The sequence below is a fragment of the Pristiophorus japonicus genome, chromosome 13, assembly GCF_044704955.1.
Source record: "Pristiophorus japonicus isolate sPriJap1 chromosome 13, sPriJap1.hap1, whole genome shotgun sequence".
Classification (NCBI taxonomy): domain Eukaryota; kingdom Metazoa; phylum Chordata; class Chondrichthyes; family Pristiophoridae; genus Pristiophorus; species Pristiophorus japonicus.
Genome location: NC_091989.1, coordinates 58,773,878 through 58,785,893, shown reverse-complemented (window position 1 = coordinate 58,785,893; position 12,016 = coordinate 58,773,878). Strand labels below are relative to the sequence as shown.

Below are 12,016 nucleotides of genomic sequence, written 5' to 3'. Positions count from 1 at the left end.
TCCACTGTTGTGGCTTTTTTCCTTATCTTCCAATAGGTGGGGAACTATGTGGATTTCCCATTACGTGCTCCTGGCAGGCAAGGCTCCATATTGTCCTTTATGTCCTTATCCTTGTAAGGTAAGTAACTGAGCTTTTGAATACCACGGTAGCATAGTACTGTTTTGGGCAGGAGAAACCATTAGTACATCTAGCCTACTCTTCCAAACCACCGAATAGTTTCATTACTGTGTCTGTCAGTGTCAGCTGTGGTGCAATGGGTAGCACACTTGTCTCTGAGTCAAAAGGTTGTGGGTTCAAGTCCCACTCCAGGTACTTGAACACACAAATCTAGGCTGACACTCCAGTGTAGTGCTGAGGGAGTGCTGCACTGTCGGTGGTGCTGTCTTTTGGATGAGATGTTAAACTAAGGTCCTGTTTGCTTTCCCAGGTGGATGTAAAAGATCACATGGCACTATTTTGAAGAAAAGCAGGGGAGTTATCCCTGGTGTCCTGGCCAATATTTATCCCTCAATCAACATAACAAAAACAGATTATCTGGTCATTATCACAGCGCTGTTTGTGGGAGTTTGCTGTGCGCAAATTGGCTGCAGCATTTCCCACATTACAACAGTGACTACACTCCAAAAGTATTTCATTGGCTGTAAAGTGCTTTGAGGCGCCTGGTGGTCATGAAAGGCGCTATATAAATGCAAGTCTTTCTTTACTGCAATTCTAGATCAAATACCACTGTATCCTTTAACTAACAGGAATTAAATCTTGACATAGGTTTCTATTCCACCTTTAAATCAATCTCTTAATTTAAGAATTAAATCAATCTCTTAATTTAAAAAAATCTTCAGAATTTTCCTATTTTATTATATTACCCTTAACTCTGCCACCCAATTCTCGAATTCTGTTCCTGATGAAAGAACTTTCTTTGCTCCAAATCTCCCATACCTGTGAAAATTGTAAAGGACCACACAATTTATTTGCTTCCTTCATCACCTTTTGAAGTTATTATTCATTTTTTTTAGGATAGTTGTGGTGGGAATGAAGGGACATTTCGCATATTGGTGGAACACACTGGCTGTGGCTTGCCAGGGGAAGAATGTTCGAAAGACATCATTGTGTTATATGACGGAGGAGAGTTGGAGCTGTTTGGAAGCGAGGTATGTGATGGAACACCGTGCCAATTCAGGCTGGAATGCTTGTTCATATCTTTTTTTCCCTGTTAGCTTTTGGCGTCGTGTAGTAAATTAGTCTTTGTGCCTTTGTTAAAAGTGCATTTCCAACACAGCATTTAAAAATATCACTTTTTCACATTAGGTTTTGACTCATGTGCTTCTTTGGTCAGGTGACTATCAACACGCCCATGAAGAATGAAAAAGACATGCAGATATTCAAGTCTGGTCTTTACTACATCATTTTATTGGGTAAAAAGATTTCTATACTTTGGGACAAGGGCAGTCGAATCTCTGTTCAACTTCACGGCCAGTACAAGGTGAGTTTATTTCTTCTTTCCTTTCCTTTCCTTCCATCCATTCCTTTCTTCTTTCTTATTGGGATCAGACTGTAACAAACTGGATAATACTTAAATGCTAAAAAGAAAGTGGTCTTTGATTGAGCTACATACAACTGCCAGCCATACAGAACACTTTCAGGTTGGAGGGAACTGTCCTTTTCTATGGATGTACTTACATCAATGGGGCTCTTTACTTTAGAAAATAGAAGGCTGGGGGTTGACCTGATAATGATCTTTAAGATTATGAAAGGTTTCAATAGGGTAGACGTAGAGAAAATATTTCCACTTGTGGGGAGTCCAAAACTAGGGGTGATAAATATAAGATAGTCACTAATAAATCCAATAGTGAATTTGGGAGAGAATTCTTTACCCAGAGAGTGGTTAGAATGTGGAACTCACTACCACATGGAGTGGTTGAGGCGATTAGCATAGACGCATTTAAGGGGAAGCTAGATAAGCACGCGAGGGAGAAAGGAATAGAAGGATATGCTGATAGGGGTAGATGAAATAGGGTGGGAAGAGGCTCATAAACACCAGCATAGACCAGTGGGGCCAAATTAGCTGTTTCTGTACTGTACATTTAATATAAATTCAAAGGTCAGACAATATAAAAAATAATAAAATAGTACAATTCATTGTTTCGCTGCTCTTATAGTCAGTAGCTTCAGGGCATTTATCTGGAAAAGGCACCTGCAAAAGCAATGAAATATTAAGCTATTTTAATCTTTTTCCTTTGGTTTTTTACCATTTTATCCCTTTTTCAAATAATTCTAGGAAATTGGCATTGTCTTTACCTTTTGGTGTTTCTTGTAAACAATAATGCCTGCCAAGAAATATTAAAGAATTAAAATGATTTACCATCATAACACTTCGATATACAACTATGAAAGGGTTGGAAGAAATATTTATGTACTGTTGCGCTAATTTCTATTTATGCGGCTCGGTTTCAAATTGTTTGACCTCATAATACTCCCGTGAAGCGCCTTGGGACGTTTCATTGCATTAAAGGTGCTATATAGATACAAGTTGTTGTTGTATTTCAACTGAAATTATTCATGCTAAATGCAGTTTTATTTAAAGAAATGTAACCTACATTTGCCTTCTTTAAACCCCCCCCCCCCCCCACTTTCTGTGAAACAGGGTAATGTCTGTGGATTGTGTGGTAATTTTGATGGAAATGAAAATAATGATTTGCTGGGCAGCGGCAATCAGCTTGAGATTGAGCCCATTGACTTTGGGAATTCATGGACAGTGAAACATTTGTGTGCAGATGCCTTTCAGGTAATTTCTCGATCTGTGCTATGCGTATTGGTCTGTTAACGCCGTGTTACAAAGAGAATAGACTTCGGCTTGAGTTAAACATTTGTTCTGATCTTATTCCATTTCCCAGACACCTTCTCCGTGCACTGGAAACAGTTTGAAGCAAGCATTAGTTGAAAATTCATGTGGCATCATAAAAAGTAGCCTGTTCAGTGAATGTGCGCACCTGGTAAGATTTCTTTCCAAAACCTTTAATGAACTGAATTAACATATAAAGATTGTCATGTGCTGGAATAGTCCTGACAGCATTAATCCAGCTAGCTGGGACTCTGAAATTCTTTCAGCAAGAGGTTGCCTGCTCCAAGTGTATGGGCATTATTTGCCAACCCATGTTTTCAACTGGCAATTACGGTGACAGCTTCATTATACAGGCATAACGAATTTACAGTTAATTTTACTGCATTTACAGTTTCAACTGGAGGCCCTCTCTCGCCCTAACCTTGCCTCCCAGTTTTAAGTCTCACATTGAAAGCAATCCGCATTCCCACATGTGTGGCAGGGAACCCTTAAGCCAAATTTTATAATAGCAATTTAAGGTTAAATAGTTCACGTTAAATATGGGGCTCGTTTTCATGGCGCCGCAACAACAATTTTTAATGCTGGAAGAGGGTCACTGACGTCATGCCAGGAAGTGATCAGGCACCAGAGCCAAACTGCTTGCGCTCGCCATTACGTCACCGAACATATCTGCATGACTTGGCACACCTTATCCGGCAATGACCAAAGCAACATGCCTCGCCAGGCTCTGGTTAGCACAAAGGCAGTTGTAGAGCTATGTCATTTGCTTCAAGGAGATCTGCAGACAGCCTGACCCACAGGGAAGGGTGTTGCTGACCGCTCCACACTCAATAGGCCTCCTGCTCATTGCCATGCAAAATGACACAACTGCCCTATTTAATTCTACTACTGGACTTCCCAAAGTCCAAGAGGCCAATGATGGCACCCATATGGCCAGTCGGACCCCTGGACAAAATGGCATGGTGTACATGAACTGAAAGGGCATCCACTCTATCAATGTTCAGTGGGTCAGTGAGCAGGAACTCCAGCTCGTACACACTAATACACACTAATGTTTCCTTACCAGGGAACAGTCAAGCAACTTTCACAGTGAAGCTTTCATGTATGCACTCAAGCACACCACGATGGCACACAGTTTATTGCCATGTAGTTTTGTTTAAATGGGTGTCTTTCAGTGAAATATATAACATCCTTTTCTGTTTTTGTAAACTTGTCATAGGTGCCACCTAGCAGTCCCAGTATCACGGAATCCAGTAGCATCTTACAGCACTCTGTGACTCACATCACCCATTACATGCATGAGCACATCTCGATACACTCTGGAGGATGTAGACAGTGAGGACGAAGGGTGTAATGGATAGGCAGAGTCTGACCTTATATGGAACACTGTTAGAAAAACCTCAACATGAGTGATTGGTTTAATCTAGAATTTGATTGACAGTAAGTTTGAGTTTCATGAGCCTCAGGTTTGAGCAAATAGTAAGGAGACCAACACCAGTGAATCCAAAGATAGAAAACAGATTTAGTGATGTGGGTTCCGTTGTATTATGTTACTCAATGCTTTCCTCACTGCCTCTGGCCTCGAAGGATGGAGAGATTCTCTGACTACAAGTACTGTATTTGAAAAAGTAAAACTTAAAAAAAAAAAGCAAAGAGAGGTCGGTGAAGGATAAATTCTTAATGATTATATTTAGCCATGGAGTTACACTCTCCAACCGTTCATTCTATGATTGCTTTTTTTAATAGGTCGACCCTCAACCCTTCTGGGAGATTTGTGTGTATGACACCTGCTCCTGTGACTCTACTGGAGAGTGCCTCTGTCTTTGCAATGCTATTGCAGCCTATGCACATGAATGTGCACAACTTGGCGTTCTTGTCCAGTGGAGGACAACCAATCTGTGTCGTAAGTAACCTGGATAGGAACTCGCTTTTGGTTTAGAAAATTCCAGAAAATTAGAATTGTTCGTTATCCAAAAGTGTGTTTTAGGTTATTTTGCTATGGACTAATGTAGGCAAAGAACAGTATTTTCCATTAATGAAGTTGAGTACAAGCCTCTGTAAAATGTGTAGCTGCTGAGAATGTGATCTTATTAGCAGTAATAAAAAATACTAGTGGTTTAAGATGTACCTATAACAGTGATCCTTTATAAAGCAGCTAATGAACCATTTAAACAAGCATACGTGTCAAAGGAGTTGTTAATTCAGCTGTGGAATGGACAATTTTTATGCTAACCCCAATTTACCCAGTAGGTCTTAAAGAAGAATATTTTTGCCTTTGTTATATTCACCAGCCACCCCGCACCACCCCCCAACTGGATCACAAAGTCACACATCTCATAAGGAGAGTTCCTTTAAAAAAAATAAGGTTCAATGTATGAATCTGCATTGCTGGTGCTGAACCTCCCTCCATGAAGTGTGCAGATCAGGAATTCATGGATCTCCATGAACAGAAAACCTCGAGGACTAAGCCTCTATGCACTAGCAATAGAGATTTGTCAAATGTTACAATCTTGTGGACACTTGTGAGAGACAACGTTCATTGTAAACTCTGTCAGTGAAAGTATCGGTGCACTCTTGAGTTAAAGTACTAAAGTGTTATTTTTTTGCACACTGAAGCAATGAGCTGTGAAGAACTGAACGGTGGTCAAGCAGAATACGTGTGTGAGTGGAGATACAACGTGTGCGCGCCAGCCTGCCCGAGGACCTGCCAACATCCCGAACCGGAAGCCTGCCCTCTGAAGTGTGTAGAAGGATGCCATGCATATTGTCCTTCAGGTTAGTTTGGAAAACAACCATGAAGACAAAATTCAGCATTTCCAAAATTTTGCTGACTGTAGACTGGCCTCAAATATTGCCAGAAAATCCCCACCATTTGTACCGTCCACAATTATCACGACTAGCCACCTATGTTGGGCAAATGGCACCAACCATTTGCCACTTCCACTGCAAAGGTGAAACTAATAAAGTATTAAGCATGCCAGCTATTTCGGGCAATTCATCTAGCTTTTCTCACCTTGTTATCATATTTCTATTTAAATCCCTCCACGGATCATTCTGTGTCTGTGTCTGGTTCTTTTTATCTGATCTCTGTGGGTTTTATTCCGGTAGATTTTGTGGTCATCAGGGTTGTAGATTTCACTCATCAGCCAGTAGATGGAAGAGGTGATGTTTCCCCCAGTGTTGGAGATGAGTCGTGTGATCACTTCTCTGGACAGAATCTCACCTTCTGTGAAGGGAAGCACTTCCTGTGGCAAAACAGTCACTTCAATCCCAGCTTCGGATCTTTCCTGCTCTCGTTCTCTCTCGGTGTCCCCAAAAAGCGGTACACCATCCAGCGCTTATAGCGGGCTAAATGTTTTAACACCAACACGCCCACTATAAGTGACAGGGACTGAACCACATTGGGCAACATTTTTATTGGTTGCATCGACGGCGATTGGGAAAATGAAAATCTGTGGACCTGATATCACTGTAGTCGTTGAGATGAACCCAACGGAGACCTCTGCTCTGAATTCTGCCAAAGTATTCAGGTCAGAGGAGTTATTATTGGTAGTGGTCACCCAGGCCACTGGCACTTCTCCTCCTGTCTGACTGATAGAGGCCGGTAATCCTGGAAAAAGCCGATTGCTCCAGGGATGGAAGGAATGCCAGGCGTTACCTCCTGAAAAATCCCACGAAGGTGCACATCAGCACCTTTTTATAATGGAGCTGAAATAATAATTTTGCAAAATAATTTCTTTGGGGGTCACGGCCACAACCTGAACTGGACCATTAGGCTGGAGGTGACAAAGGCATAGATGAAGGTTTCGGCAGCAAATGGGTTGAGTTACCCTGGAGTATAACCGTCAGCATGATCTGCTTCAACTTGAACTATCTGCGATGATTCAGATTCCTCACACCAGCAACCTTGGTACCTCCTTTTAGTGCTCGGTTTCTCTCTCCTTGGATACTACTTGACCCGCCGAGCATTCCCAACATTTTCTGTTTATATTTCAGCTTTTTACACTGTTTGATTCCGCGAGTAATCAGAGCTCGTTCTATACACACCCTCACTCACTCATGCAATGGTTTTACTCAACACTATTGCAAAACACTTGTTTCACAGTGAAGGCGGTTACCCCTTGTCACCTTTTGCCGATGGTTAATGGAGCCTTGCTTTGCTGGTCAGACGTTACAGCCCAGGGCAGTGTTGTCTTAGTTAAGTATCAGCTCTGCTGCACAGAAAGGCTTCCATTACACTCTTGTGTTCGAATGGCGAGCTTTTCCAAACCTACTTCGCCATCTGAACTCAAGGGGGCGGACTAAGGTCCACGGAAATCGCAAGACTCAAATAGTCAGAGATCCATCTCGTTCATCTTCTACCATCCAGCATGATCCAACAATAATGGAGTTATTGACTCATCATAGCAATGAATCTATCGATTAGGTACATAGAATGTACAGCACAGAAACAGGCCATTCGGCCCAACTGCTCCATGCCAGTGTTTATGAACCACACAAGCCTCCTCCCACCCCTACTTCATCTCACCCCATCAGCATATCCTTCTAGCCCTTTCTTCCTCAAGTGTTTATCCAGCTTCCCCTTAAATGCATCTATGCTATTCGCCTCAACCATTCCCTGTGGTAGCGAGTTCCACATTCTCGCCACTCTCTGGGGAGAGAAGTTTCTCCTGAGTTCCCTATTGGATTTATTCGTGACTATCTCGTATTGATGGCCCCTCATCTCGGTCTGCCCCACCCTGCACCCACCCTCCCTTCCCACACAATTTTAAGGTTTTTTCTCCTTGTTCTGGACTCCCCCCGCCAGAGGAAATAGTTCTCTTTGTATCACAATCAACATTAAAAGAAACATTATCTGGTCATTATCACATTGCTGTGTGTTGGAGCTTGCTGTGCACAAATTGGCTGCCACGTTTCCCACATTACAACAGTGTCTACACTCTAAAAGTACTTCATTGGCTGTAAAGTGCTTTGAGATATCCGATGGTCGTGAAAGGCGCTATAGAAATGCAAGTTCTGTCTTTCTTTTCTCCTTAGTTTCCCAAAGACCCACGAGTTAAACAAGCATATTCAAATAGTCAGCAGAAAAGCAGAAATAAATAAAAGGACGTTGAACTTAAGAATAGTTTTTGTAGCTGTTTAGTTTTTAGATAAACATTACTGGCTTTGAGGATACATCTTTAAGCCTTTTAAAGGGATTGATTTGACAAACCATTGGCAGCAACATTCTTCATCTTTTTGTTGTTCCAATAACTTACAGGAACCATACTGGATGAAAATTCACAGAAATGCATCGACCCTACACTGTGTCCAGTCTGTGTCCATGAGGGACTACGCATTCCAGATGGACAGGCAATCGTTATCAATGAAGGAACAGAACAATGTCAGAAATGGTACGCTCTTTTCCTTTGAGATACTACACTATGATGCAATATCAATTCCAGACTCCCACATACACTTAGGTATGGGTTACGGGTGCGGGTTAAGAGTACTGACGCAGAATAAAGAGTCATTCTGTCAAACTCACGGCTTTAAGTCTCTGGGTCTCGTGAGTGCCTAATATTTACTACTATATCTAAATATTTGCTCTATGGTGACAGAATATGGTTCAATGACTTTCAAACCCACTATCCATCACGTACCAGTTTTGTAAAATCATTGTAAAAAGTGCTTTTTTAGAAAAGATGCAATGCAATGAATATCAACCTGCGTTGGAACATTTGTCCCATTTAGTTTGTGTATCTGCGTGCATATTTGTATATCCCCAAGTGCTTATGTTTGTGTACGTGTATATGTGTTTGTGTATGTGTGCGTTTGTGTTTCCAGAGGCTGGAAGATACACACCTGTGAATTCCTGAGGTATGCTCCCTGGGAGCACTGCTCACTGCTGGGAGCCCTGGATCACAGAGTGCCATACTCCGCCTCCCACCCCTGACTGTCCCCCCACACCTCCCCATTGAGCTAATTACAATAATCAAACCTGTGCCTGTCATGTATTTCACCATCTTGCAATGACAATAGTTATGTAACTGTAACTTATGCACACTGTACCTGTACCCTTGAAATGCACACCCTGACCACAGGGGGTGAGCTTGCAGGAGACACTCCTCACCTGGGTTCCAAGTATAAAAGGAGAGGTCCCACCCAGGGTCAGCACTCCTTGGTCCTGAGAATAAAGTGAAGGTCATAGAGTAACCGTGTCTGATATATACATGCCTCGTTTGAGTTTGTAACAAGGTGCAGAGACACTACAGTGCCTGGCTGATTTCCCTTGGTTAGTCAGTTGTCAGGTCAGTAGATATCTGAGTGTAGACAGGAGCAGAAATCAGCTGCACCTACCGAACAATTGAGATAGGCCGTACTTTTCTTAGCAGTGACTGAAGCATTTTCTTTAAGATTTACTCCGTACTAAAATAAAGCCGTTGGAAAATATTTTTTCAGTCGCCTGTTTAGTGGTTACCACTGAGGCAAGTACTCGCCTGGAAACGACCTGATTCCCTAAAAAGAGGAGATATTTGAAGTTGTGTTCCTTGTGGGAATATCAGAAAATATCAGAAGATATCTAGCACTGGAAAGAAGCTGTGCAGTTCAAATGAACAGTTTGCAGCCTGTGCTGGTCAGAACCTGGATTTAGTGCTATTCAATGGCACAGTTTGCTGTGTGGCTAATGTTAATGGCTATGGAATAAAAACTGAAAATACGGGAAATACTCAGCAGGTCAGGCAGCATCTGTGGAGAGAAAACAGAGTTAACGTTTCAGATCGATGACCTTTCGTCAGAACTGGAAAAAGTTAGAGACGTAACAGATCTTAAGCAAGTGTAGGGGCAGGGAAAGGGGAGAGGGGAGGACAGAAGAAAAGGGAAGGTCTGTGATAGGGTGGAAGGCAGGAGAGATTAAATGACAAAAGGGATGGTGGCGCGAGGCAAAAGGGGATGGTAATGGGACAAGTTAAAAAATAAAAGATGGGTCTGGAATGGTTATGGAATATTGATGACATTTCATGATAATTATGTGGTGGTGATGTACTAAAGACGATAGACACTATCATATACTCTTTTTTTTTTTTCATGAATGCTCCCTCAGCCAATGTATCGGAACTTTCTTGCATTGTAAAAATTGCATTGTGCTGATACCAAAGCCAATTTCCACCCTGCCACCAGAACCGATTGTAATCATTGATGGCTGCCACAGGGCCATGGAGTTGGCTTTCTTGATTGATGGCAGTAAGTCGTTTTCAAAGAAACAGTTTGAAGATGTGAAACAATTTGTGTTGGCAATGATGGAACAGATGCAGATTGGCCAGTCAAACATTCGCGTTGCCGTTCTGCAGTTTCATTTGCATGTCAACAAACAGTTTGACCTGTGGGAAAAGAAGAGTGTCAGAGAATTGAAGATGCTGGTGAGAACAATGCAATACATTGGTGGTTCCAAATCCAACATGGCCGAAGCTTTGAAACATACATCAATTCTTGTGTTTGGAAAGGATACGAGGAAAAAAGTTCCCAAAATCGCCATACTCGTGACGGCGAGCCCCTCATCCAAAAACATTAAAGCGGCCATACCTTTCATCATCAAGAGAAAAGTCACGGTGATCACAGTGGGTATTGGAACAGATATAAAGCAAAAGGAAATAGGCTTGATAACAGCCAAGTCCCCTGGAGGTAAGTCATTTATTTTGAAAAATGTCAATGAGCTTAAAGAATATAAAACGACGATCTTAGATTATGTGTGCAGTCGTGGAGCTATGCCCTCAACTCCTTCCACCAAGGAACTGCCAGGTACAACACCAGCAAGTCCCACATTACCATCAGCCGCCCATTTAGTGATCACCAACACATTGCCTCATAAAGAGCAGTCTCGTGATGTTGTGTTCCTTCTGGAAACATCGAACAAGGTGGGGGAAGGTAACTTTAACAAGACTAAGGAATTCATTATCAAAACTGTTGAAAAGTTCCATGTAACAGAAGAAACTACGCATATATCTGTCATCCAGTACTCAGACACTGTAAATGACGAATTTACTTTTACAAACACTCAGAGCAACTGGGAAGTGATCGAAAGAATAAGGCAAATGCATTTCCACGGAGGAGAGCTCACCAATACAGGCCATGCTCTAATGCACGTCGTTGAAGTAACATTAACCACTCAGAATGGTGCGAGGGAAGAAGCACCTGACCTAGTATTTATGATAACCAGCAACCCCCCAACAGACAATATCACAAATCCTCTGAATGTTGTCAAAAACAAAACGGTAGAATTAATACCAATTATTGTTGGTTTTGACATTGATATAACTGAGTTCCCACTTCCAGTTGTGCAAACTACCTATGACAATATTATTGATAAAGTTGACGATGTTTACCGAACCTGCTGCAAATCTACCATTGCTGAAATCACCGCTTCCACAGCTACCGTAGCTACCACTATGAGTTCAACACTGCCACCATCAGGTGAGATGCCTTTATTACTTGAATTGTGGATAAGCTTGGGATTTATTTAACATTTTTGTTTTATTCGTTCATGGAATGTGGGCATCATTGGTAAGGCCAGCATTTATTGCCCATCCCTAATTCCCCTTGTGAAGGTGGTGGAGAGCCGCCACCTTGAACTGTTGCAGTCCTTGTGGTGATGGTACTCCCACAGTGCTGATAGGGAGCGAGTTCCAAGATTTTGACCCATGACAATGAAGGAACGGCGATATTTTTCCAAGTCAGGATCGTGTGTGACTTGGGGGGGACCTTGCAGGTGATGGTGTTCCCATGTGCCTGCTGCCCTTGTCCTTCTAGGTGGTAGAGGTCATGGGTTTGGGAGGTGCTGCCGAAAAAGCCATGGTGAGTTGCTGCTGTCAGAGAAGGATAAGAATTTTGAAATTGAAATGTTGCTTAACTGGAAGCCAATATAGGTCAGCGAGCACAGGGGGTGATGGGTGAGCGGGACTTGGTGTACTTTAGGACACGGGCAGCCAAGGTTTGGATCACCTCTAGTTTAGAGTAGAATGTGGGAGGCCAGTCAGGAGTGCGTTGGAATAGTCAAGTCTAGAGGTAACTAAGGCATGGACGAGGGCTTCAGCAGCAGATGAGCTGAGGCAAGGGCGGAGACGGGCGATGTTATGAACGTAGAACTAGGCGGTCTAAGTTATGCTACGGATATGTGGTTGAAAGCTCATTTCAGGATC

At 42.4% G+C, this 12,016-nt stretch overlaps 1 protein-coding gene across 1 annotated transcript in view; it reads left to right on the top strand.

Moving 5' to 3' along the window:
* Positions 1-12,016, top strand: part of vwf (von Willebrand factor) — a 130,717-nt gene that overhangs the window by 55,092 nt on the left and 63,609 nt on the right. The window contains exons 21-28 of the mRNA XM_070897528.1: positions 1,015-1,149; positions 1,335-1,481; positions 2,643-2,783; positions 2,893-2,991; positions 4,587-4,743; positions 5,457-5,615; positions 8,101-8,233; positions 9,925-11,291. Of these exons, the coding sequence (XP_070753629.1) occupies positions 1,015-1,149; positions 1,335-1,481; positions 2,643-2,783; positions 2,893-2,991; positions 4,587-4,743; positions 5,457-5,615; positions 8,101-8,233; positions 9,925-11,291 (2,338 nt within the window). The remainder of the gene's footprint in view (positions 1-1,014; positions 1,150-1,334; positions 1,482-2,642; positions 2,784-2,892; positions 2,992-4,586; positions 4,744-5,456; positions 5,616-8,100; positions 8,234-9,924; positions 11,292-12,016) is intronic.